Genomic DNA, 27,997 nt, shown 5'->3' on the forward strand with positions numbered 1-27,997 from the left:
AGACAAACCTATCACCGATGGAGCCCATCGAAAGACTCAAGCTGCAGGGTGCAACACAATACTTTGTGGCACAAAAAGACCTTCCGAATGAGGGTCTCGCATTAATTAATTAAGCGTCGGAGCACCTAGAAGGAAAAGCTATCCCATTTTACCAGCAAGAACAATGAGTCTGCAAAGGTCACACGGAGCAAAAGGAGGGAAGGAAAGGGAGAGCCCACGTATTGGCTGCCAGCTCTTCTCTGCCTGTTCACTCCTGAGACCCCTACAGAGGCCACAGGTGGAGGACAGTAGGACCATAGAGAGGCATTGCACTGAAATGTTTAACGAGGTGAAGGAGAAAAACTAACAGGGCTACACAGATTGAGGCAGGTCAGTAAAGAATATGGCATGAAGATAGCTGATACCTTCGAAGCCCGCAGCCCCAGGCTTATGCCAGAACTAGACGTGACTCGTGTCTGTGTTTCATACGATACCACCAAGCATCCACCCTGGGGCTTTCCTTCATGTTTAAATCATGGAATGCAACGTAATGCTGACAGCTGCCTTTCAGAGGGAGAGGGGAGAAGAAGGGAAAGTGTTTGGGTGGGCTGAGGCAGAGCCGCACTCTGCTCTGAGTGCCTGCATGGCTCTCATGCCGCAGCTCAGCCTTGTCGGGACGTGCCCATCTGCTTGCCATGCCCAGGAGGGGAGCACATGGAGCTGGAACAGGGAGTGACCCACCTATGATTGGGGTACACAGCGGCTGCTGCATCTGTGCAGAAGGCAAAGGCCATCATGGGGAAGAGGAAGAAATGCAAACTGCGGGACATCATGGAAGATGGTTGGTATCATGGAGAAATGATTTCAGCTTGGGACTTTCCAATTGTATCATTTTGCACCTCTCGAAGCAATTTCAGTTTGCTCACAAAGGGAAATTTAGTCAATTTTACAAATTAAAGGAGATATTAAGAACATTGCTTTAGAAAAAAACACAATGTGTAATCAGTAGGGAATGCTCCTCCAAGCTTCTCTCACAGCTAGGAACCTGCTGCATAAAGCATTGCATGTGCAAATCCCAGCAACAAGTGAAATTATTCTTTGTTCTTTGTCTTGCAGTTGGAATAGAGATCGACGGACAAGTCGAGAGTGACTCAGAGAGTGAAGGTAACCTAGAGATTTAAAAACGTAGTCTTGCTTGAAATACAAGAGGTGATACCTTTCCTTTTTCTCTCTGTGTTGTGGCACAATCTACAGCAGTAACCATTTCGTGAGCTGATTGTAAGCATCCAGATTTTTCCCTTGAGGTTTGACTTACAATACTGATATATAAAGCAATACCCTTAAGCAGCCTACCCCCCTCATCCATGCTCTTATAGCCCATGTCCCCTGCTCATCACCCCAACTGAACAGTTGTTGTGTCGCCCTGCAACTGCATTGCACCACACCGAGGTCCTGCCTGCCCTGCCTGCAATGCACACCACTATAATACATGGGTGTCTTGATTAGTCCTGACCACAAGAAGATAAAAATGAGAACATCTTAGAGAGAGGCTAACAAAGAGAAATAGCTAAGGAGCAGGATTACAACACTAAATAAAGAGAGACAGCTGAGGTAAGGTCGTAACAGCATGGTATAGATGGTATGAATGGATAGACAAGGGCAAAAATGGTCCACAGTCACGTCTGTACAGTTTGCACTTTCCATTAAGCATGAGGAATTACTTAGAAAAATGACAGTATTTGTGGGGTTTTTTTTGTTTTTGTTTTTAAATCATTTTCACCTTTCCCATACAGGCAAACCTGAAAATAAGATAGAAGCAACAAATTAATGTTCCACATTTACCCAAGTATTTGATAGGCTGCAGATGAAAACAGTGATATCTGACTGCACTAAATAATGGGTTTTTCATAGAGGGTGGTTGGCCTTTATTTTCCCCCTTTCCGTTATTTTCCGCAATTGAATCACGTTCTACTTCAGTCCTTCAAAATGGAAGTGCTTCAGAATTTGTGCAAATTAGTTCCTTAGTCTGCGATGCCAGAGAGAACATAAAGTGTATCTTCTTTATTTTCTTCTCTGGATATAGACCTCCTGTATTAGGGGAAAACTCGGAGAACCAAAAGGTAATCCTGCCTAAGCTGTACCTTTTCTCTAGTTTAAAGTAAACATCTCTGAAGGACTTAGCACTAAGCAGCAGCATGTTTTTATTCTATTTAACTGACTGCAGTTTCTGTTTCCACTGCCCAGGTGCACTTACATGGCGAGAAGATATGTTTGTGCTCATGCTCTCTGATGGATTGTCTTTTGCTTTTGTGTCTGATTTCCAGTTTTCTAATGGTCAAACGTACTAAAATGAGCCTTAGTATCTTAAATGGGAGCTGGATGTGGCCTTGGGCAGGGCAAAATGCAAAGCCCACTGAAGTGAATGGGCACCTGCACAGTGACTTCCCTGGGGTTTACACAAGGCATCCTGATGGCACTTCTCTGGTGAATCCTTTTGGTGTCAACACAGAAAGCTTAAGTGCTTCCCAAAGGACTTGTTGTTTCATTGGTTTTGTTTTTGTTTTTGCTTTTTGTTTTGTTGTGTTTTTTTTTTATCCCTTGCAGAAGATGAAGTAAAGGACAAGAGATCTAAGAAACAGACCCGCAGGGAAATTGTCAGAGCAAACAGACTTGAAAGGAAAAAGTCACATAAAAACAATGAAGAAAATGGGAGTAAAGAGGAAGAAAACTGTCCTCAACAAAGCAGAGCTTCTAGGAGGAAAAATAATCGAATGAAGAAAAATGATGGAAAAAAGGAAGAAGAAGGAAGAGAGAGAAACAAAAAGGCTTCTTCCAAAGATGAAAAGGAGTCAGAAAATAAGGAAAAGAAAACAAACAAGAAAGGAAAGGAGGAAGAGAACAAACAGAAGAAAATCAGGAAAAATAGGTAATTTGGCAATCCCTGAGTAGCACCAGGTGACAGACCTGCATTTGTATGGGCACACCATGAGCCAAAGGCATATGGGTCTTAACAGCAAAGCCAATAAACTGCAAACATGGTACTGCTTCCCAAAAGGGTGAAAAACATCAGTGTAAAATGCCGTGTGGCGAAACCCTTTCCAAATTCTCTCATTATTCTTTCTCAGCCTGGGTCAGACTCACACCACAAGGCAAGAGCTCTTAAACAAGACAGCTTAAATCTCTCAGATCGGGGTACATTTTTTGTTTCTCTATGGAAACAGTAAGGCTAAAACTCTCACATTTTCAATGCTATCCCAAGCCACATCTTTGGGTTATCCAAGGCATGAAAAATGTTTCTCCAGAGCCAGCTCTAGCATTAGGCAATGCTTCTACAACTGCAGTGAGGTCCAAACCTCAATGTCAGGTGAGTTATGGTGGCCAGGTGGGAACAGTTGTCCCCAAGGGCGCAAAATCCCACCCTTGCACACCAGCCTGCACATTGTTCTGGCTCTGCACACTGTACTAGGACCTGCAAGATTCTAACTCCTGTGAGTTTTTCCATTCTGTGCCCTTAATTTAATGTTTCTCCCAGTGCCTCTTCCAACTCTTCCAACTCATCTGATGAGGAATCACTGTCAGAGGAAGAGCTCGCAATGCTGATGGAGGAGGTGGAGCAAAAGAAAAAACTCATCTCCACCATGAGAAACAAGCCCTGGCGAATGATGAAGAAGCTCTCTGTGCTCAGGTACTGGGAACCCAGCCTCAGTTGCTGTCAGCTGCACTTTGCCTCTCCCAGAAATGGCATTTCTGTTGATGTTACCATAACACTCCAGACTTGGAAAATTGACCAGCTGAACCTGGTCACCTTATCTGGGATTAAAGGATCAGAGTTAAAATGTGGAATTTGATTTTCAGGCTCTGTAACCAGAGAATGGACGAGGTGCAAATCTGTTCAACTGATATCCACCGCCAGGTCATTCTACCCTTGTAGTTAAAACCAAGTGACTCACTGCTGTCAGTCTACTTGTTAAAGCAAACTGCGCCCTGCTTTGCTTATTCATGTCCATTGTTAGACAGAAATCAGAGCAGCAGGGTGACGCGTTACTTCAGAGTTCCCAAGATGGTGCTGCTTGGGAAAAAAGGGAAATGTATTATTTGCAGATGTTTGTGGAGCAAGGATAACTGCTGCCCACAGGTAAACAGGAAAGGACTCATCACAAACAGTTCCTACGTAAAGGCAAATCCCAGATCTTCCGATTAAAAGTAAACTGAAATCCCCTTTCCACCAGGGGATAATTTCAGCTTCTAATATAACACTGTAAGGTACTCGCAGCCCCACAGGGACACAGGGCTTGCCAAGAGGCTGCCCAGAGCTGCTGTGACGGGCTGTGAAGGAGGGCATCCCCAAGTGCCTCTGCTTCTCTTTAATATGCCCAAGGCCAAGACCTCCTCCATCTTCTCTTAGCATCAGGAGCTGTGAACACCAACAATTACTTCTAAAAACCTGGGTAAATCTGTGTATACCTCAGAGTCTAAAGTTCTGCAAGAAAAGAAAACAAACAAAACCAGAAGTATTAATTCCGACATATTCTACCTTTGGGGTAAGACCCAGTCTCTTCTTGCGTTGTTTTTTTTTTCAGTCACGCCAATAGACACCAAAATTTCATAATTTTACCCACAAACTCATCATACCCCAATACCATCTACCCTGTTTGTTTCTCTCTATTTCCCTTGGAAACCTTTTCTAAAACTAATTCAAATGTCCAGTCTGATTTTACTCTGGACCAGCATACGTTCATTTCTCTGGCACTGTTAGGCCACTTCCATATGTCTGTGGAGGTGTTTGTGGAGGGAAATTCTGTGTTCTCTTTGGGTCAGTCCACTAGAAAAAGTTAATTTCTTCTTGACCAATGCAGTAGGCTACCATAGACATGCTGGGGTCAGAGAGAATCATAGAATCATAAAATCATAGAATTACCCATGTACATCGAAGATCATCGAAGATCATCAAGTCCAACCGCAGCCTAACCATAGTACTCTAACAACCCTCTGCTAAGAGGGGTAGAGGTGAAAAGCTAAAGACCTCCTTTGCTCTTTCAATAACCTGCACTTTTTTATTTTCCAATTAGGGAAGCACAAGCTTTTGTTGAGAAGTTTGAGGGAGCCCTGGGAAAAGGGAAAGGAAAAAAGCTGTATGCATATAAGATGATGATGGCAAAGGTAAGCACTGAAATGATGGTAAAGAGTGTGAATATGGTTATGTGTTCAATATAACTTTCATCAGTTTATTAACTCACAATTGGCAAAAGAAACACAAAGATGTTGGGATAAATCTTCCTGTCCACATTCAGAAAAATACTAGCCAGATTCAAATCTGTGGTGATTATAGGAAGAACAAGGGGAAATGTCCCCTGCCTTAATCTCATTGCCACCTTCCCTGAAGTAAGGGAGGGACTGGAGTAGAACCAAAAAGCACAGCCCTCTGCTTGCATTTTCCAAAAACGTTAAACTTAGAGACCCCTAAAGACAAGAGGGGCTGTGCAAAACTCCTGCACTACCCCATGGGCTCCTGTAAAATGTCATCCCCCTGGTTAATGCATAGACAACAGAGTCAACAGCAATGGTATTTTAAGACTGGTGTTGGTATCCAAGTTTCATGTTGTCATGGAGATTATATTGAGAAAGGCAAAAGGAAGCTGGGCTTAAGCTGATGGGAGTTTAGTTGCTGGCTTGATAAGGAAAGATCCAAGCTCAGTATTTTATCAAACTAAAATTTGTTTTAAACAGGGTTGGCTCTGCATTAGTTCTTTCAGTCCAGAGCTTGATTTGATTTTTCCACTCCTATGGTAAAATCACAGGGCAACTATAATTTTCCAGAAGGCTGGGAAGGGGAAAAATACAGATAAGAAACGTGAAAATTTATGGGGTTTTGAGCTTAAAAGCAGTTTCTGTAGTAGTCCAAAAGATCAGACCCAGAACAGATTTTACTTACAACTTCAGGATTTTAAACACACGCTTCTAGCAGTGCTTGCAAGTTCTGCCATTATAAACCCCTCCAGACCAAGTAGCCCCCCTCTTCCTACCTCACAGCTCACAGCTGTCTTGTCTTTTTTTCAGAAATGGGTGAAATTTAAGAGAGACTTTGACAACTTTAAAACTCAGTGCATACCCTGGGAGATGAAGATAAAAGAAGTGGAGAGTAAGTAGAAGTCACTTCATGCTGAGAGATGGCAATGAGACATTTTGTACAGCAGCTTTTCTTTCATTCAGACCACACTCTGGTCCATAGGTACCCTCTCACCGTGGGGACTGGTGCTACAAAATGAGTACATGTACAGTATTAGCCTCCTCCTTCATTTCTTCTCTTCACCATACGGGGGGGTCTTTGGCAATACGTGGAGAAAGAACTGTGGGTAGATGGCTCTCGGTCTTGCTGAAGACAGTTTAATCCTCCTAAACTCCTAACCACAAAGTGTCTTTTGTTTTAAGGTCACTTTGGTTCCTCTGTTGCTTCCTATTTCATATTTCTGAGATGGATGTACGGTGTAAATCTTGTCCTTTTTGGATTAATATTTGGACTGGTTATAATTCCAGAGGTAAGTGCTTAATTCTTTCTGTAATATCTTGCCCATTGCTCAATATGAACCTAAGACTGAAAGCTTAGATAAGGATTTGTAACACACAAAGCTTTAGAACAACAAAATGTGTGAGGATGATTATTTACAAAGAAACACTTCAAAGGAGGTTACTGAGATAGGAGCAAAAGTTGCATTGAAATCAGTAGCCCTAAAATGCTACTCAAGATTCTGCCTATCCAGCAGCTAACACAGGAACTCACAGACCTAGCATAAGCCTACTTTTACTTTTTGACTAAAGTGAGAAACGTGACCAAGGAATCCTCCTAGGTACAAGCTCAGATCTTCAAGTGCCCTAAGAAATCAACTGTGCTCTTCAACAGATTAAGAAAATCCCAAAGACAGAATGGAACCTTCCAAATATTTCCTTCACCTCTTTGTATTGCACAAATTGTAGTAGAGATAATGATGTAGGATCAGTTATACCTGTGTAATTATGAAAGATCAGAGCCACCACATGCAGTGTGATCTTCACTAGATGTGCTGAGTCCAATTTTGATAAATATGCCTTGGCACAAGCGTTCACAGGCTCTAGCATAGGATCGTTGTGGAAAACTGCCCAGGTTTCTGATGAAAAGAGCCAATGGCAAAGTCCCAGCCGGAGCCCCCTTTGGGCCCTCCGAGAGGCACTACCCCAAGATGATGACCACAACAGAGCCTTGAAAAAGTAGCCACCAAGGGGAGGAGCAATTGATGTCCCAAGTAGTTCCCAAATAAAGTACTTGGCAAAGTATCTCTTTTCTATATATCTAATTCTGATGTTTCACAAGGATGGCTTTTATATTTAGGTTCTTGCATTTCTCTCTGTACTTGGTGAAAGAAAAAGATTTCACAGCCAACTGTATATGATCATTTATTGAAGAATTTTTTAATTCAGCCATTATAGTTCTAGCTAAATTATTAGGTACAGTCCTTAAAGGCTGTGCAATCCACAAACAGTGGCATCTGCTCTGTTCAATGCAGAATTTTATGGAACAAAAATGAAGCACAGAGACCCTTCTGAGTACTATGCTTTTGTTCTCCTTGACGTGTTTGTTCACACTAGCAAAAGCTAAAGCTCTGTTTCCTCACAGAATGAAGAGACATAGCTATTAGCACTGAAAAATACAAACGTATTTTCTGGAGAGCTATGCATATAGTTGAACACTAAATAGCTTTATATATAATTTGTCTTTAAAGGATGCATACTGTTACTCACTGCTTACAGAGCTGTTGCAATACAGAGAGAGAGAAACCAGGCAGTAAACATTTAATCATAAATGATTAAAATTAACTAGATAGCTCTAAAAAGTAAGTGATACACGATATGCTAGGATCTTTCTGGGCTAAGATATTTTGGTATGGGCACCAGTCAGAGTCTGCAAGTAAATACATTACTAACTCTCCACAGCCCTTGATATAACTTACTATTTGTGGACTGAACTGCTGAACTTGCTGCAAGGCCTGATGTGCATGGTGCTATCAGGAGAGCTGTGCCATGAGAACTGTTCTTTGTGTCATTCTGTCATACACTTCTTCCTCAAACCTAACTGTCCTTCACCTCACCTCAAGATCATTCCTTCAATTCCAGGCTGTATAATAGAGAATCTACCGCAAGCTTGACCCAGTGCTCTTGACTTCTCTCTAAGGAAGAGTCCTGCCTAAGTAGATAAAACTAATCCCTTTATTGCATTACACCCATGAAATTCAAGCAAAGAAGCCTTGTGCTAAACTAAGGACATTTAAACTGGAAGTGTTCATGAAGGGATGTAATTCAATGGCGAAACATTTCCTGTGCAGTGGATGCGACCAAGGAAATGGGAATACCTCTAGTAATTTGAGTGAAATTAATTACAGATATTTTAAACTGCTCTTCAGGTACTAGGGAATAAAATATATACTAAAATCCATCAAAAGAAAATCAAAGAGGATTTGTTAAGGGAAAAAAATACTGGGAAAAAAAAAAAAAAAGAAAGAAAGAAAAAGAAAAAGCTGTACAGTGTCTTACTAAATACTCATCACTGTTATTAATGCTTACCAGGTCCTAATGGGAATGCCATACGGGAGCATGCCAAGAAAAACCGTACCTCGAGCTGAACAAGCAACAGCTATGGATTTTTCTGTTCTTTGGGACTTTGAGGTAAGTACAAGAGTGTTAATCATAAGAGACCAGTTGAGTACGTTGTAAAATCCTTTAGAAGTTAGAGGAGCCATAGGAAGGAATTTGTCCCAAGTAAAATCATTAATACAGCTGTTTCTTTTAGAAGATGAAGAGATGCCAGCTGCTATGAATAGCAGGTAGTACAGAACCCCAGAATTCAGGCACATACATTTGAGTTTGAATTCTTCCCTCTACAGAAGAGCTTGTTCACAGCCTTTGGAAGGGGATTTATCCCTCATCATTGCCATTCCTACCAGGGTGAAGGAACACTGCTGATTTTAACTGGGAGTCCATGAAATATACAACAAGTAAAAAAAGAGTTCTCTTGGATGAGGCTGTACCATCACATTAAAGAGTAGCTACCGAGACCTGTCCACCTCATGCCTGTGGCTGGGTACACCCACCTGCATGGCCATGCTGACACCAAAGGCTTGGTTCTGCCAACCCCTGCTGTACAGCCACACCAGCTGCAAACCTGGTGAGCTTGAAAAGCAGCCTTCAACTATGGGCTGTCTGTGCACAGCTGAACCCTCTGCAGTCTGAAGAAGTCAAATTAAGCCCTTGAACAGATGCTTGCCCTTTGAAAATGAATGGACGCTTAGTCCATAGTACTCCATAGGAGAGGTGCAATGGGGAAACATATTTCAGAGCAGGTGTAAAATGATGAGCCAATACCGTGAACCTGAAAAATACATTTTGAGAGGATCCAGGGAAAAGCATGCTTTGGATGAAGGAGATCATATCACAGGTTTCCAGAGAGGAAAGGAGTAAATCTCACTTGACACCATGCCTCACAAGTGGAGCTTAAAAAACATGCTGGATGATGCATCATTGAGATGCATTTAGTCCCCACAATTTGATGAACCAAAAAGATAAAGGTTAGGAGTTCCAAGCTGAGAAAAACCTTAATTAGTGCCTTCCAGAAACATCATCTTTATGTTCCATGGAGATGTTTTCATTACAGCTCCCTAGCATACACTATACACAACATACTCCAAATCCCAAGGAGATGTACCGAGGGTCTTTCAGTCACAGGCGTGCTCTATTTCACCCAGGTGCAGTCAGCAGCACCAGAAGAAAAACATGCAAAGTTATCCTGTACTTGTGGCATTGTACTTTGTGCAGGACAGATGTGCAGCTCACGTTGCACCCAGGAATACCGGAAACACCTCTAAACTAGCTCCAGTGCACAGCCTCCAATACACTTTTCAAGTAATGTCTCAATTTTGCATTGTCCAAAACCTTGCCCCTATTGCAGATTAATCATCTGTGCTTAATTTACAAGCTGAAAGGCACAACATACTGTGATAAATACCAGCGTGGACAAGATACCACAGATAAACAGGAAGAGATCAGGTTGGGAGATCTGCACACTCTTTGACTGTCCATAGTTTGTGCAGTAAAAAATAGGTCTAGTTGAGACAAGGTGGTTGTTATCACGTCTGAGCTCTGCTTTGCACAGAAAAGAAATACTTTGATTTTAGTCTTTAGTTGAATTTGCGCAGCAGGTGGTGGCCAGTAAAAGGAATCAAATCTGCAGGGTACCGAGCATCTGCTGCCTCCCAGCTGACAGGAAAAGTTCCATCTCATGGTGGGGAGCCCCTTTACTACAGCATTTCTACAAGATTTGAGTGTTTGATACCGACTTAGGGAAGCAGGTGGGCTAAGCCACAAAGAGCAATAAGGAGGTTTTTCTGGTAAAGATGAAACAGCAATAAACAAAAAATGGATGTTAGTTTTGATCCAGTACCTTCTGACGCAATCTCTCTCCTCTCTTGGAGGAAGGTAAGCAGGACACATCAATAGCTCTCACTGACAATGGGGCAGCAAACAGCTCTGAGTGATACACTAAAAAAAAACCTGCCAAGTTGATTTTCTTTGTTTTAAGTCTTCAATTTTCACCAAAAACCTCTTTCCTGCAGAGGAACAGACGCGTGGCTTTCACAAAGTTTTGTGTTTGCTTTTCCCCTAGGGGTACATCAAGTACTCAGCGCTCTTTTATGGATACTACAACAACCAGCGGACAATTGGCTGGTTAAAATACAGGCTGCCAATGGCATATTTCATGGTTGGGATCAGCGTGTTTGGCTACAGCCTGATGGTTGTTATAAGATCGTAAGTACGGCAGAGTTGACCCCTGCACAGCCCACTGGGGGTACTTCCTAGCTGGGTTCCTCCAACAGCACAACACTCAGCCAGGTGCAGCTTCTACAGGTAGAGCACAGAAAGTGGCTGAATGCCTGCTGGGTTCCTAGCCTGCTTCATCCCTTCCTCCAACATTACTATGGGGCTGCCTTGCTGATAGAAGTTGTACTTAAGCGTGCCAGGGCAGCAGGGATGCAGCTGAGACTGCTGCTGAGCTTGTCTTTGCCAAAAATAAAACCCTCTGTCTGTACAGTGGCCACACTGTGGAAGGGTTATTCTTCCCTTGCAAGAAAGGAGAAGCCAATGGATTTGTATTGCTAACAAAACAAGCCCTACTGCTATGCAGCAGAAAGAGCCACCTGAGCCTTTGGCAGGAGCAGGGCGTGGGATTTGCTGTATATTTGCTACCAAATGGCAGCATCTGTTGTCTCATCTTTCTTGAGGGTCTGGTCCTAGGAGCTCTAGCAGGTGTTACACAAGGATTTCAAGGATCAGACAACAGAGAGGAAATAATAGAAGCCATATCTGTTCCTATGCTGATTAATAAGAATAATCCTCTGCCTCTTATTGCATGATTTGCTGCAAGTGATTTTGACTCCAACAGTGTGCAGCTACTGAAATCTCACTAAAATGCTGAGTTGCAGTGAATGTACTGGACAGCAGCAGAGGTTTTCATAAATTTAACTAGCTAAAGGTAGCCATTATCGTTAACACTACCCCACAGACCAGAGGTGCTCTAATAGCCTTTCCTCATGCACGAGGTGGTGGAAGCAATCCCTAGCCTGCTTTCATCCTCCATAGTAGTTTTTCTACACAATACAGATTTTAATACAAGGCCTGCATACCTCCAACAACCTCAACAGACAGTTCAGTTGGTCCTAAATCTTCACAGGATGGCACGCAACGCCAATGAAAGCACAGCAGACGGGGATGATGACAACTTTGTTTTCAGCTGGAAAATGTTCACAAGCTGGGACTACCTCATTGGAAACCCAGAGACAGCAGACAACAAGTTTGCATCTATCACCACCAGCTTCAAGGTAATTCCTAACCAGCATTTCTCAGTTCGCTTCTGGAAATGCTCCCAGCATCTCTTGAAAGCATGAATAGCATTTCCAACAACCACCAGCTCCACACTTTCCTTTACACATTCATACCAGCTCGTGTAAGGAGAAAGCAATAAATAAAAGAGCCATCAGTCAGCATCTAGCTACTTGATCTGGAAAGTAACTTCATCCACTTTAACCTCATTCAGAGCTAATGCCCCGTGTAAAAACCCAGAGAACAGGGACTTGATGGCACCCTTGGACACAGACAAAACCAGAAGGATTTTTGCTAACATGCATGAAACAATTTTTGGAGTGTCACACAGCTAAGGCTTAGGATGTTGAGTAGGAATTAGCTACAGAAATTGCTCTTAGAGTACCATCTTCAGTATAGCCATCACAGTTCCGTAATAAACCACCTATGTTGTGACATACAAACTCCATTTCTATGAGCATCTCTGGTTTTTCAGGAATCTATCGTGGATGAGCAAGAAAGCAACAAGGACGAGAATATCCACCTGAGGAGGTTCCTGCGGGTCCTGGCCAACGTCCTCATCATATGCTGCTTGTGTGGGAGCGGCTACCTCATTTACTTTGTGGTGAAACGCTCCCAGACGTTTTCAAAAATGCAGAATGCTGGGTGGTATGAAAGAAATGAGGTATGGAAAACTTACTTCCAGTTTACTGCTATGAAAACATTTCTTGAACACTAGCATAATCGTCACCCCAGCCTGAAGATGGCATCAAAAGCAGAGAGATTCCCTGCCATGGCCCTGAAGTCCCTCTGTAACTTCACACTTATGTTAGACAGAAAGACTGCTCTCGTTGAGAGTTTCTGGGACAAATCTACAACTCCTGCAGGCAGGGAAGCTGCTCTCACGATAAACAGCAATAAAAGTCAGTGCAACTTCAGCAATCACCTAGCTAATATAAATGCCCCAGCCTCCAGTTGCATATTAATGCTCACAAACTCTGCTATACTAGAAAACTCTCTGGGTGTTGAAAATGTCCATAATCAGACATAAAGTTGAACTCAAATCTTTTTCATTTCTATTGAATAACAAGAATAAGGTTTTACAACCTGCAGATAAAAATCAGTTGTCAAAAATCCTTCTGTGTCTGATTTTGGAATGAAATACAAAAGTTGTTTCTACCTACTGAAAGGCTTATTTTCAATGTGCAATTTATTAACGTGTAATTCGAAATAATGTTTTCTTCTAATTCCCTCAGAAAACTCTAAGGCATCTCACAGCATGCAAGTCATGCCTGAGCTAATGCTGACGTGTCAGTGACCTCCCTGACCACAATGACCCAATGCTTTGCACCTCACAGGGAAACAAAAATGAGACTAGGACATATTTTCTTGGACTGCAGCACTGAGTCCTTGATGCGCCTGCATTTGCATTCATAACTGCCTATCAAGAAGTGCAGGTGCTGAATATGGCCAATAAGCATTAGCATCAACTAATTATTTCTATGCACAAGTATAAGCCAAGCCTCATGCTTCCTCTGAAACTAAAATAAGCAACTAGGAGTTGATGCAGGCAATAGCATGAGGGATGTGAGGAAACAAAATATGCATGAGCTTGGACCAACCAGGAACAAACTTCTCATCCCTTTGAGATAAGGGCAAAAGTACTCCCACAGGAGCTGTGCAGCTGACACACTAAGCCAGGCTGGGAGTTGAGCTCATTCTGGCTCTCTCTCCTTCAAGAAGCCCCAGCCAGTTGCCAACAATTTGCTGTCAGTTCCACGTGTTCCTTGGTCTAAACCTTATTACTGTAATTGGTTGCTGTTAATAGGAAAGAGCAGAAACTAATTTGGCGGCACGCTATCACATAACACAACTTTCTCCCCATTACATTCCGATCCCACTCTTGCTACTCTGCTCTAATAGAAAGTCATTTGCTGATGGTAAAGAGGTTTGTCAGCTTTCTCCCTGGTGAAAGCAATGGCCTTGCTGTAGGAACAGCTAGCACACCTAATTTTGATAACAGCTCACACGAACGTAGTCACTCTTGCTTCTGTTAGCAGTAACCTTCTCATCTGACAGGTTGAAATTGTGATGTCCTTGCTGGGCATGTTTTGCCCTCCCCTGTTTGAAACTATTGCCACACTCGAAAACTACCATCCACGCATCGGTCTGAAGTGGCAGCTGGGGCGCATCTTTGCCCTCTTCCTGGGAAACCTCTACACATTCCTTCTGGCCTTGATGGATGATGTCAACGAAAAAGTAAGGGCTGAGCTGAGAAGCCAAGTTTTCTAGCATTTTCTGGAGCCAAGGGTGATCACAGCCCATCTCTTCACCCTTTGAAGCAACTCTTTCTTCCTTCCCTATTGCTGTCAAGCATCAAGCTATCCCAGAGAGCGGCTGAGTTGGGTTTTGGAAGTAGCTATCAAGCTAAGGTCAGGTACTCAAGGACATACTCAAAAGCTGGTCTCCAACCAGCCTCCAACTTCTTTTTATAGACATGAAAAAAAGAGGTGCTATAGTCTTCTATAGTCTTCTATAATCACAGGCTAATAAGGTAATTTGGCTTTTTTTCTCTGGCACTATTTTCAGTTTCTGTTAATGCAGACCCCAAGGATATGATTTATAATCCTCTTCCCCTGCCCTCCCCTCCTTAGCATGATCCTGGTAGAGTGTTGCAGGCAGATAACTGCTGGAAAGGATAAACGTCTAACTGATCCTCCGGAAAAAAAATGACTCCATTTTAAGAGGAGAAGAATAACAGGAGTCGAGGAGGTTTGCTCATCCCTTAAGAACAATGAAATAAGTAAGGAAGAAGGACTGCACAGAGGTCCCTCCACACACCTATTGACAGTCCTGCTCTCTTGCTTGCTGTGGCACCTCACCATGGCTCACGGCTCTTCCATGTGCAGGGTGCAAGTTGCTGGCTCCCCAGAACTCACTTCCTTTAGTCTGGAATGGATGTTAGTTTACTTTCTGGTGCACCTCTGTTGTAAGCAGTTTCTTGTATTAGGGGCAGTAACTAGTAGAGAAGAGAGAGGAACCCATTAGCATCCTTTGGAGACCCCATATACTTATGTTTTTGGCTGAGGTATGTCTTCATTGCAGCTGGCTGAAGAGGACGTTGTGAAGAACATCACACGCTGGACACTGTTTGGCTACTATAACTCATCCATGGAGAACAGCACCGCTACCCCACCTCCCCTCGACCCTGCAGATGTGCCCAGGGGACCCTGCTGGGAGACAACCGTAGGCATTGTAAGGAATTTGTTAGGTAGTAAATCTCTGGGATATTTCAGGACAGGTTTTTTTGATTGGTGTTTTTGATGTTTCCAGGAGTGAAGTTTTCCTTGCAAATGGCATTGCCCTTCCCAACTCTCACGTAGTAGAACCAAGGTAACAAAAATCCTTAGCCATGGTTCTCAAGCTATGGACATGGAACCTCCAACACACACAAATCTGTAACACTTTCCACAAAGAAATCACCCTTCAAATCTTCTGCTCTGGGCACCAAGAAGTTCTGCAGTTCTTCAGAATAGAAACTCCAGCAAGAAAAGATCACAGGCATCAAACCATAGTAACACAGAGATTTCTGTTACAACACAATTAAAATTATTCTCTGTGTATGTATGTTTTACACCAACATTACTGCAGCACTGGCTTTGTGCTTTCATTTTACATGCTGCCACAACATAAAGCACAGTCAATAACACTAGCATCAACTATTAGGGCAAACAGCCATGGCACAGCTTGTTGTTCTCAACCACAGAGGTGAAGCTTAGGCACTGCTGAGTGCCTGAAAACAATTAGGGCATTTGCACACAGCATGCCTTTCTGAAGGTTACTGTCATAAAAACTGAAATGTCTTAATAAAAAATATGGTCCTGAATGTGCTGCTGGAACTATAAGAGTTAAACATCCTTTTTCCTTGCTTTAAATTGCAGGAGATCGTAAGGCTCACCGTGTCTGATATCCTCGTGACCTTCGTAACCATCCTGGTGGGAGATTTCATTCGAGCTTGCTTCGTGAGATTCATGAATTACTGTTGGTGCTGGGACCTAGAGGCCGGATTTGTAAGTCAGTGTCCTGTTGAGTCTTATAGCTGAGAAGCTAGAAGTAACTTAGGGCCATATGTTCAAATTATGGCAAGTAGATTGATTTTGAATGATTCCAGCCTTTATCTGGACTTACTTGATAACTTAATTGGTGTAGGCAGCCTCTGCGTCACTTCTCTGGATCAGTCAGTTTAATCCCAGAAAATACCCTACAAAAATACAATTCTTCCTCCCATAGCAGGACTTGAAAACATGAAGATGAAAGGAAAAAAATCAGCATAATATTCATACAGTCATTATAACCCCAGAACTTTGGGTTCATCTATATTAAGTTCCAATTCTCAAAGTCCCATATCTTTGTGTACCCTGCAGGAAGTAGGATGCTTTACTCACAGCAGTTTTCTGATCTGTGTTGGAGGTTGGCCCTATTTCTGCTGCAGTAGAATAAGGAACAATTCCTTCCCTTCTCCCCATGCATAATTAACATTATTAACAAAACAACAACAACAACAAAGAACAGATGTACTAAGACAGAGAAGCAAATACTTAGAAACAATGCAACTATATCAGAGCACCAGCTGGCTATGCATCCTGCTGGAAGGTTTTCCAGGAGTCATCTAGAGAAGAGCAATGGAGGTGAGCTTTGCAAGTGCCTACTGGGCCTTGGTCAGACAAGGAGAGCTGGGAGTGGGCATTTTGCTGCCCAGAGGGCTCTTTGAATTTATTCTGGAGGAGGCAGAGAACATTTCCCCTAATTCAGAGGAGGAAGTAAGTGGAATTCAGAACCCCCTGACAGCTCCCACTACATGTGCTCACAGATCTTGTTCTCATTTAAGCTTCTGTTTTCCTTCTCCAGGCTATCCCCTTGCTTCACTTTGTTAAACACCTTTTTTTGGAGGGCAGGGGGATGCTTTCCTCAAAACAACCTTTAGGAATACCACAAAGGGTTTTCTTCATTCTTAAGATCTCCATTTTACAAATAGCTGGAAGTCTCTTCTGTACTGCAGGCACTCCCTGATTTATATACACACATATATATATATAAAATAAAATAATAATAACAATAACAAATGTAGCTATCCATTTTCTACCTCCCAGAGAAATAGAAAAGATCTGTTCCAGAACTTCCCTCTCTCCTTCTCCCTGGCTTTCAGCCCAAGCAAGCTGTGAGGTGATGTTGCACTCAGATACCAGAGCTATCCAGCGTCTACCAGGAGATGAGCCAAGTAACATGCTCCAGCAGATTGCCTTTTGCAAATGAGCCATCTAATACACTCGAGCTCAGAAGGAGCAGGGCAAGTCCCTTACTAGGACTGAGCAGGAGAATAGTGCTGCAGCCCTTGGAGCATTGCTAGAGGGTTTGCAGTACAATCTAGCAAAAGACCATCTCTCCTTTTATGCCATGTGGCTCCCAGAGTAGTTACAGAAATATGGAAGTACTGTGACCTTACTGTTCTCTTTCTCCTATGTCTTTGGGAGGTTACTCCTGGTGCTATGTCTATTACTCCATCAGAACTTAAGTAGGGTTATCTTTTCCACCCCCTAGCTCAGGAATGAAACAAGAGTGCAGGATGTTTTGGCAGCAGCCATCTAAACCAACCTATGGGATACTGCACAATTGTATATATGTTTTCTAATGCATGAAGTGAATAGGGCTTTTGCTTAACCTGGACTTCCTACAGAGACTTTGCTTCCCTCAAAGCAGAAGATAAGAGACATTGAAAGCTTTTGTTACTTTTATGTGGGAAAAAAGAAAACAAGCAAGTATCAATATGTAACTAAAGGTTTAAAGTCGAAGTGGGACAGAATCAAAAGAGAAAAAATGTAATATTTGTACCCATTTCTTCCCAAAGCTGTGAGCATTCAGCTCAGCAGGGCTCTGACTAAGCTTCTTTTGAGTTTTCAACTTAAAACACTTGTTAAAACTCAACTTTACAAAACGTAACAGTATGAAGTACGTGCAAAGTGGGTCAAAAGCAGACATGCTAGGCTGGACATTTCAAACACGTGAGGTCAGTACCCATCATTTTTTTAGAACTATGTTCTGTTTTGTAATAGAAAAGTAAATATTGATCAAGAAAACAGAAGAACTTTACCTATAGTTTAAATTGCCAGAACTGACCTGACTTTTGTATGCATTAAAGCGTATCTATGCAGAGCAGTAACTATATGATAGGCAAACCTGGCAGAATAATAACTTATAAAGTGACAAGTACTATCAGGAGATGCCTGCTTTGAATTTAGCACTCACATCAAACAGGTTGCTCCACAGAAGGTAGTATTTTAACTACTGACTAACATATTGCAACACCTGATAGTGACCAGGTTAAATATTCCTTCTGTTTTCCCTTCTCATGCTCTATGTTTCTGCTCTACAGCAGCCTGCTACCCCAGGATCTAGGGACACACATATACATATCTGATGTATCATTTGCTTGCCAGCTCATCATTATGGCTGGTTAAATATTCAGTATTTTACCGTGGTGAAACTGCAAGTCTGCAGCCAGATAAACCAGCTGGAATAAAATCTAGTCCTGTGCCATGACGCCTTTGCTTGGAATTGTCTTTATTGGTGGGGAGGAGATAAAAACATGGAGCAACTCTAAGTGCTTCCATACATCTATCCAATTTTAAGCAAGCCAAGAGAAGCAGCCCACAACACAACAAATCCAATTCTGCTTTCATAGCTCTTGTTCTCAAGCAGCATGAACACAGCAGGAGCCCTCCCAGAAATCCCTCCATACCATGTCTGAATAAGTATCCTTACACCCAGAGCAATAGCAAGCAATAAGCGGGTACCTCTGGCAACAACACATTCATTTATTTTTGCATTCTTTTCTCTTCCCACGCAGCCTTCCTATGCAGAGTTTGACATTAGTGGCAATGTTTTGGGTTTGGTGTTCAACCAAGGAATGATTTGGTAAGCTCATTTCATGTTTTGTTTTTGAATTATTGAAAATAAAGCTATCCTTTGGAGTTAGAATGCTTGGGTTTCGGTTTCTCTCATTGTTTTACTTTCTGTGCTTGACTACAAAAGCAGGAATTTAAAAGTCAGTTTAGTTGCCAAAGAACAGCTGTCTACTGAAAGAGGGAGCAATTTAGGAAACTCTGCCCTAGTCTCACTTTCTAAGTTCATTTTTTGGTAAAAATGTAATTTCCTTATCCTTTCAATAGAACTTAAGTGCTGGAGGAAGAGATTAGAAAGGGCTCTGGGAGGGCTTGCAAGCTCACCTTGTCAGCACAAGGTTGGACATGGAGCCAGCTGAGCATATTAGGCAAGAGGCACAACCCAAAACTGACCCAAAGGAAGGCAAACTAGAGCTGCTCTTGTGACAGCACAAGGCAACCACACAAAGACCTTCACCTCTGGGAACAAGATTTCTTTTGCCAAAGTTTAATGTTCTGCTGCTTCAACATCTCTGCAGACTCAAGGATGTCTCCCTGCTGAGTACATCCACTTGACACTTTCCAAGCTATCTCCGCACAATTTTTGCCACAGACTGCAAATCCTTCTTTGCAGCCACTGAGGTTTGAGGCCCAGCTGGTGCTCACTGTGTGGTCACTATAAAATGGGCACAGGCAGCTTCTCCTCAGAAAGTACAAGGATATCACAAACCAGCCCACCCAGGCTTTAGCTGTGGGCAAACTTCAACCACTTTTTCTTCCTTTGAAAATAAAAAACCTTCCAGTCTGTCAAAAATTGGTATCTTTTCCTCTTGTTTCCTTTTCAGGATGGGATCCTTTTATGCACCAGGGCTCGTGGGTATAAACGTGCTGCGCTTATTAACCTCCATGTATTTTCAGTGCTGGGCTGTCATGAGTAGCAATGTTCCTCATGCACGAGTATTCAAAGCATCCAAGTCTAACAACTTTTACATGGGACTGCTGCTGTTGATCCTGTTCCTCAGCCTCCTACCCGTGGCCTACACTATCATGTCCCTGCCTCCTTCCTTTGACTGCGGACCATTCAGGTAGTAGCAAAGTATCAAAAATACTCATTTGTTGCTCTGGAGCAAAGGATTATTTCCACAAAGTTTGAAGTCCTGATCTCCAGCAGAGATGGTTAAATACCTCCAATTTCTGTCATGAGGCCACATGCCTTTCCCACTTGTGGAGGCACACAGTCTGCTGGGAGCACTCAGCCTCCTCTGAGCTCATCTGCATTTCTCCAGTGGGCTTTGCAAGCCCAGGTGTTTTGTCCCTTTCTCTGCTACTCAATTCCTTGTGGTTCCCCAATGCACACCAGTTAAAGATGAGGGAGAAAGCAGGATGCAGCCTTAAGTCTCCCACCAAAATAATAGCAGCAGAATGGGAGTCTAAAGCCTCCAAGACCTCTCACATAACCAAGAAATCCCACACCGTGAGCTGTGTTTAATTTTGATGGAAAAATTCAGGAAATGAATAAGTCTGAATCTGAAGAGTTGCCACTTTTAAGAAGAAAAGCCTGTGGTTTTTTTTCTCTCCTAAATTAGCACTGCTCAGAGCATTCAGCAGACTGGATTAACATGCCAATAAAGTATAATTTGATCGAGTAACACCATTTCCTGGGCCTACTGAGTCTGACTCAGCATGGAGCCAGATTGGAACAAATTGTTCCTGTGGGTTATCCATCCACTGATAGAGAATGATAATAAAAGACTCAGGGAGAAAGGCAAGAAACCAAAATTTCCTCTATTCTGTAACAAGGACAGGTGTCTAGCAGCAATGTCAGAAGATCTGACAGGAAGCTAGTTGCCTGCATGCTATCATTTGGAGATGACTAACCTGAAAAGAGGGAGAGCTATTTTAATTCTCTGTCTCTTCTTCAAATTCCACTCAGCCTATTTCACCCCCTCAGCACAGCTTTCCACCCATAACTTGACTGAAAGCTCAACTCTCCTAGGCTAAATGCAGCCGAGGAAGCTGGAACCCCATCTAGTTAATCTTTGTTCATTCTCATCATAAGGACAGAGTCCAGTGCCTTTCTGAGCAGAATCCAGAGGGACTGCAAGGAGGAAGAAAGCCTAATAACAAGGAATAGCACTCATGGGCTGAATTCACAGGTGCTGTGGGAGAAGGTCAATTATGCAATCCAGCCAAATTCTCAGCTTTTACAGTTTTGTTCTACTTTCACATAGAATACTCTCATCTGCTTAATCAATCCGATTTGAAACGACTCTTTTGCTGAGTTTCCTATTAAGTGATAATCACAGCTTGCTATTTCTGTCATTGCTTAACAGCTCTTCAGGTTGGTTCGTCATTTCAGAAAGGCAGAATTTGCATAAGGAAAGTCATCTCCGATGTGAGAAGGCCACATTTAACAAGATATTGATCAGAAATGTATGGTTATTGCAATCTGCAGATTTTTATACATTCCAGAATGGTAAATGGGTACAATTCATAAAGCACCTGCCTGTTGAATTAACTGTACAGTCTTTGGGATTGAGTTGTCTAAGCAGAGATTATTCCTATAATCAATGGTGGGGCAGGTCAAGGGGGAATGAATAAAAAAGATAATTTGAAATGAAGTCATTTCAGTAGAATTTTTACTTCCAAATCCTTGGTGACCAACAGCAAGATGATTTTCACTGACAGAGTGGAAACACACTACTTAGCATCATTAAATTGGGAGTTACTGTGTGCCTCTGTGTTCTCTCCACACTTATTAACTGACCATTTGTCTTTCCAGTGGAAAGAAAAGGATGTATGATGTCATTCAAGAGACCATCGAACTTGATTTCCCACTTTTTGTTGCCAAGATCTTCGGCTATGTGGCAAATCCAGGACTAATCATTCCTGCAATTCTGCTCATGGTGTAAGTTTTTCTTGCAATATTACATGCACAATATGGTGGGAGGTGAGGAGAAAGTTCTAAAATTGGCTGCGATTTTAGCAACATCTACATGCATCTGCTGAGATAACAGCCTAGATGAAGACAGACCCACTTCCTGCTCCCCAAATCCTTGCCTGACCTACTTTCCCAAAATTTAATTTCCCAACCCAACTAAACACAACCTTGTAGATGAAACATACTGCTGACAAAGGCCTCATGGTTGTCACAGCTTCCATTTGAAAATGTAGCCAGTAGGAACTAAATGGACCATGTCAGCCAGGTGCCTCGTGGAGAAGCAATTTCTGTCACAGCTGGTGGTATTTACAGCACTGCCAAGCCAGGGCATTCAAAAATTACACATTCCAAAAATATGAAGAAAATTATCTTATTTTTCTATTCTTGCGAGTAATATATCCGAAATTTGTTTCGGTGCTGTTAGATCATTCCAGCTTTGAAGCTACATCAGAAGCCATACTTGATCCTTGGTGCCTCCAGCAGCATCAGAACCAGGGCAGTTCTCATTTTATTTATTTATACATATACATTAAGAGATTTTTGGCATTACTCTTGAGGTTTTCAGAGCTATCAAAAGGAGTGGGAGAGCTGTGGCCAAATTCTACAGGTAACTTTAAACATGCCAGACTGAACAGCTGAAGATGGTGAAGGGTTTGGAAAGCATATTTTACAGGCTTGCCTAGCTTATGCTTCCCTTAACAAGTGATCATGTTGGCTTCAGGTCTGATCTCTCTCGGGCACTGTGATCATTCATTCTGAGTAGGTTACACTGAAGATAATGCTATTAAATTAAATCAAACCTAAGTTCACATGTTACAGAGTTTCTTACAGGAGCAGCCTGAGAAAAATCCAAATTAAACTGAAAATCACTAATCGTCCTTCAACCTGTCTCAAACTCCTTACTCATTTTAACCTAAATAAAGATTATTAGATACCGTAACACATGTAGATTGATCCCACGTGTAGAAGAATCAGATATGAATCATACAGAAGACAAGAAGTCAAATGTCACAGCTCCAGTATGACCAAGTTCTCCAGGCCTCACAGTAGCACTATCAGATGCTACAGCTTGTATGAAGACTGCAGAATTAATCCAAACCCAAATGGATAACCTTTGCAAAAGGGCCACGAGTCAGGTTTTTGGGCCTTCAATGCAATCCCTCCAGAAATAATAAATAAATCAATAAGTGGCAGATCTTTGAAAATAACATTTTGGTCAGCAACAAACTCCAGCCCTTTACTCCACTGACAGCTGGGTCAGGAAATGGCAGGAATCTTATTTTCCTGCTGAAGACAGTCCTTTCTTCAGCCCTTCCCCATCTGGGCTACTCCTCATCTACATATTGCAGCTTTCTCATGGTCCCATCTCTCCTGGATACACCATTTGGTCTCTGCCCTGATTCCAGCTCCAACAGAGATTCCACCTGAAATATCCTTGCTTCCTACACAGCGTGTGCAGCTTTGAAGGATATCAGATACTGGACTCCCAGTTATCCTGGAAGAGGGTAGCTACCATAGAAAGCCTTTTTCTAAGGCTTTTTCTCATCTCTCTCATCCTGGAAACTCTTAAGTTGAAGAAATCTCATTTAATATACAATCTTTATACACCTACAAAAGTCACATGCCTCTATCTATAAGCGTGGCCCTATTTAACAATCCACAGCAGCCTCTCACGATCTAACTGCAAATGACCTAAATATACAGGAAGATAAAATTATCTCCATTTAAATTTTGCCAGAAGAGCAAGATAACGCTCCTTTCTGCTAGCAGTCCTGTAACTGATTGCTACCACTGGCCGGAAACTTAGGTTTCTGTGTCTTTCACCATTTTATTCAGAGAGTAGGTAATTGTAAGTCATATAAGTAATCGATGGCTTTCCTCCCTTCTGCTGTTCTTTCTGCTGTGGTGCAGGCAGCCTCAAGGCTTTGGATTACAAATTCTTTTTATATTTCCTAGGCGATCAGTCTAATGACATGTAAGAAAATCCTTCAGATGAACAAAAATAAGAATCCAAAATGTTTTTTTCAGAGACAGAGAGCCTATATTGCCAAGGTCACCAAGACTGATCGTAGATTTAATTCTACATAAAAAGAACTAAATGTGTTTCCTCCAGGCAGACCCAAGCAAAAAAGGTTCCATAGAGGCCATCCAAAGTATTCCCTTCCAATCTTTGGGAACCAAAATGGCTGCACTTACACTGCTAAAATCCTCTAGCCTAGTCTGAGGATGCTGAACGTGGACCAGAGCCGTGCATCCGCGTTATGAACTGACAGGAAATTCCTTTTTGAAAAGATCTACTTAGTGTTTTTTCTAACCTGAATTTTCTGCCTATTAGAAAACACACACGCAATAGCAGTGAACTGAATGGGTGGTGCTTTTCCCAGGAATGGCTTGAAGTCACTGAGCAGATAATGTTTATGATTAAGAAGAACACAAGCTCTCTACAAAAGCTGGAGAGGACAGTTTTGACAACCCAAATATTGCTGAGTGAGACAGCCTCAGACACTTGGGCACGTTTTGAAGCTTGCACCTCACCATGCGCCAAAGACCAGCAGCCAGCATGTCCTCTCTGATCCCACTCACTTTTCAGTTTCTTTCAGCATGGCTTGTTCCTCTCCCTGCTTTGGCATGTCTTTTTTTTGCTGGTAGGAAAACTACATAAGGGGAGGTTGTCAAAACTTAAGCAGTAAACTTAAGCCCTCCTCCAGTCCTTCTTCCTATTCAGTGCATTTGACACCGTACCACACAACATCCTTGTTTCCAAGTTGTAGAGAAATGTATTTCACAGCTGGACAATTCTGTGGATAAGGAATTGGCTGAATGGTCACACTCAGAGGATTATGGTCAATGGCTTGATGTGCAGGTGGAGAACAGTGACAAGTGGTGTCTCTCAAGGGTTAGTATTGGGACTGGAACATCTTTGTTGGCGATATGGGACTGAGTACACTCTCTGGAGGTTTGTGGGTTACACCAAACTGTGTAGTATGGTCAAAACACGGGAGGAAAGAGATGCCATCCTGAGGGACCTTGATGGGCTTGAGAGGCAGGCCCATGTAAACCTCATGAATTTCAACAAGATCAAGTGCAAGGTCCTGCATCTGGGCCAGGGCAATCCTAAGCACAAATACAGGCTGAGAGGAGAGTGGATTGAGAGCAACCCTGAAGAGAAGGACTTGGGGGTGCTGGTAGACAAAAAGCTTCATGTGAGCCAACACTGTGCACTTGCAGCCCAGAAAGATGACTGTGTTCCTTGGGGTGTAACAAGATGATCTTCAAATTCTCTTCCAAGCCAAACCATTCTATGATTCTTTAAGTGACTGTGTAGTCCAGGCTCAGCAATCAAATTTAATTAAGCCCTATATATCTTACACAGGATGTCTGTGCATAGACCCACTGTATGGGGAGCAATAGGTCCTATGGGAAACCAAATTGGATTTTTAGGCTCAACTCTGTGCTCTCTGGAAGGCAGCAGCTTTGGGAATTTTATGTTCTCTCCCAGTGCAACTTTCTCTCTCCTTGATCCTATTACTGCAGCAATACATTTATTTTTGTAGCCTCGCTATCTACTATCTAAATGCTGTGTCTGAAGCATACCAGCGCGCCAACGCAGAGCTGAAGAAGAAAATGCAACTGGTAAGTATTCATCCAGCAAAGCTATCCTTGAAATACCGTGCACTTCAAATTGGATGCGCAACATATGCTTTTAAATTGCTGTTCACTTCAGACCATGTTAGTGACACAAGAGGAAGATGTATTTAATGCTAGCTCTTTCCTCTCTGACGGCATTTAATGGCTAACTGCAGAGTGGTCCCATCCCATAATAGGCTGCTATTTCAGACATCAAAACTACAATAAGTTTTCCCATAAACTGCGCTTTCCACCTACAAAAATAAAATATCTCAAAGTTCAAGTAATGTTTTGGAGCCTGAGTTTTCCCAGGAACAATGATAAGCCTAGCAACACAGCAGCCTGATTTTGTAGAGGCTAAAAGAGATCCATAAATAACAACATGGCAGTAACATTTTATACCAGTAATTCTCAGAGCACTTTACAAAGGAGGCTGACGTCTCTGACTTCGCTGTACTGATGAGAAGAGCAGGATACAGACACAAGAAATGACTTGAATTTGCAGGGTCAGGTTGGACCTTGAGGCATCCAGAACTGAGGGAGGTTGCACCACGCAGAGGACCACAATGCAGAGACCCCTAAAGTAATGTGGATTAAGTCTAGAAGCAGAACACCTGCAGAAGTGCAGCTCTGCTCAGATAGCGTGTCATGAGAGACAACAAAGCTGTCCCACTGCCGTGGCTGTGCTGACCTGCCAGTATTGGTTTCTCTCTGAGCTGCGGGAGCCTTGAAGAGGCTCTGTGTGACAACCCACTGAGCTCACTGTGATCTGCTACAGTTGCCCAAAAGCCTGCAAGGTTTGCCCAGCAGAACAGAGGCCTCTCTGCAGGTTGGAACCTCTCAGCTCTAGCAAGACCACTTTGCATACTGTAGCTCCATCATGCAGGCTCCTCTCTCAAGGAATTGCCCTTTTCGGAGGAGAGAGGAAGCTGGGGTGGCATCTGCCTGGGCTTCCACTTTATGTAAGAAAGGAAGCCTCTCCCCCACACAGCATGCTTGTCCTGATCAGAAACAGCTACCTGATACTCCTTTCCCTCTGCCATCAAAATGGAAATTTTTCAAGATCTAAATATGTACAAGCAAAACTGAAGGCAGCCTGACAGTGCTCCCCAGCCATGCTGCTGTCCATTCCTCCTCTTCTGGTGTTCCTCACCAGTCCTCCAATATACCCTCACAGACACAAATTTAAAACAAACCAAAACCCCAGTGGGGGCAGCTAGGCAGCTACAGAAACACACAGTCAGGTGGATCTAAATTATGTTAACAGCACGTGCTTTGCCCTAAGAGAGGCAGAGCCTCTTTTCTAAGGCTCCTTGTCCTGCTCAGATTGTGCTTTCTCTCCATAAAGTTGTTTGAAACCTTGATCACTAGACTAACGTTCAGCAGTACTTTGAACTTGGCAAAAAGATTGCAGTCATCACAACAAAGCCACTTAGCATGACACCACGCCACCATTTCACAGATTAAATCCTCAGTTTCAAACTAAACTTAGTGATTTTCATCAATGCAGCAACGCGAGGAAGAGAAGAACAAGAGGAACAACAAAGCCAGCAGTAATTCCATGATGCAAGATCTGGAGGATTTACTTGCACCAAGCACGAAGAGTGAAAGCCCTCCCAAACAAGCAGAAGGTAAAAACTAAACAACTCCCCCAACACTCCTGAAAAGATCCCTTTTGTCTTACATTGGTAACTAGGAAGGACTGAGAAAATGGGGCAGTACAAATTTGTGTGAGATCGGATGAGTATGACCAGCAGATTTTGTCCACTTATTGAAACCCATTGGCCAGTGGATGCTCATTAGGGTCATGCTTTTAGATTACATCGTGTCAAACACGGGCTTATCAAGGCATGGGAACTGGAATCCAAAATTATTATTCGATTTCCAGCATTCACTTAAATGGAAATAGAGCTTATAGCGCTGGGGGTGCACTAAAAATAAAGACTGAAATCAGCAATTATCCATGACCACAACAAGGCGCATGTGAAGTAGCGTGGCTTGTAGGACTATTATGTGTTTTAAATGTATTGGTAAGAACATACAAGAAGGACTTGGACAGCAGAGACACATACTAGCTATTGGCAAGGGCCTAAATCGCTAATTTATGGATTTTTCACTTAGATGTTCAAACACAAATCCTTAGGTTGCTGCATGTAGAAGAAACAGAATCCAGTGGGGGAGAGGAAGAAAGGCAGTGTTTGCTTTCAGGAAAATAATATTAATAATCTTTACTCTAGACAAGAAAACGGATTCTCCCAATCAAGCCAGCCCTGCTGGGAAACAAGAAAAAGCAGAAGCCCTGAACAGCAGCCCCATAACTGCTGGGAGAAGAGCAGCATTCATCCCACCACCACACGTACTGGTGACACGGCCGCTGACACCAGGCACTTGGACACCATACCCTCAGCCAAGACAGCCCTGGCCAGGAGGACGCCCAATGGGGCCATTCCCTGGAAGAGGGAGAGGTCAGCCACGATACGTACACCCTGTCTGATAAACTCAGCAACGTTTCTTCTAGAAGTGTTACATAAACTATGGTAGTTTTCATAGGAAATGACTGTTGTTTGTTGGTCAACCACTCGTGATTATCTGCATCTACCCAACACTGATTCTATCTAAAAAGCTTTATTTA

General features: G+C 42.7%; 1 protein-coding gene across 1 annotated transcript; it reads left to right on the forward strand.

Annotated features, from left to right (window-relative positions):
* The first annotated feature begins 774 nt into the window (after positions 1-774).
* Positions 775-27,859, forward strand: TMC2 (transmembrane channel like 2). Its single transcript, XM_072329785.1, has 20 exons — positions 775-820; positions 1,096-1,143; positions 2,584-2,905; positions 3,512-3,664; positions 5,049-5,139; positions 6,037-6,118; positions 6,409-6,515; positions 8,575-8,673; positions 10,667-10,809; positions 11,732-11,879; positions 12,356-12,544; positions 13,939-14,118; positions 14,965-15,114; positions 15,801-15,929; positions 18,764-18,831; positions 19,643-19,882; positions 21,580-21,705; positions 25,293-25,371; positions 26,876-26,996; positions 27,603-27,859. Exons 1-20 carry the CDS (start codon positions 775-777, stop codon positions 27,857-27,859), a joined length of 2,778 nt encoding a protein of 925 aa, XP_072185886.1.
* Positions 27,860-27,997: the final 138 nt, after the last annotated feature.

The sequence above is a fragment of the Excalfactoria chinensis genome, chromosome 2, assembly GCF_039878825.1.
Source record: "Excalfactoria chinensis isolate bCotChi1 chromosome 2, bCotChi1.hap2, whole genome shotgun sequence".
In the NCBI taxonomy this organism is placed as follows: domain Eukaryota; kingdom Metazoa; phylum Chordata; class Aves; order Galliformes; family Phasianidae; genus Excalfactoria; species Excalfactoria chinensis.

Bases quoted from the DNA above. Each gene is read 5' to 3' on its own strand.
- TMC2 (XM_072329785.1), top strand. From the start codon at position 775: ATGGGGAAGAGGAAGAAATGCAAACTGCGGGACATCATGGAAGATG. The intron at 6,516-8,574 runs GTAAGTGCTTAA...AATGCTTACCAG, and splicing joins GACTGGTTATAATTCCAGAG to GTCCTAATGGGAATGCCATA. The intron at 14,119-14,964 runs GTAAGGGCTGAG...TCTTCATTGCAG, and splicing joins TGGATGATGTCAACGAAAAA to CTGGCTGAAGAGGACGTTGT.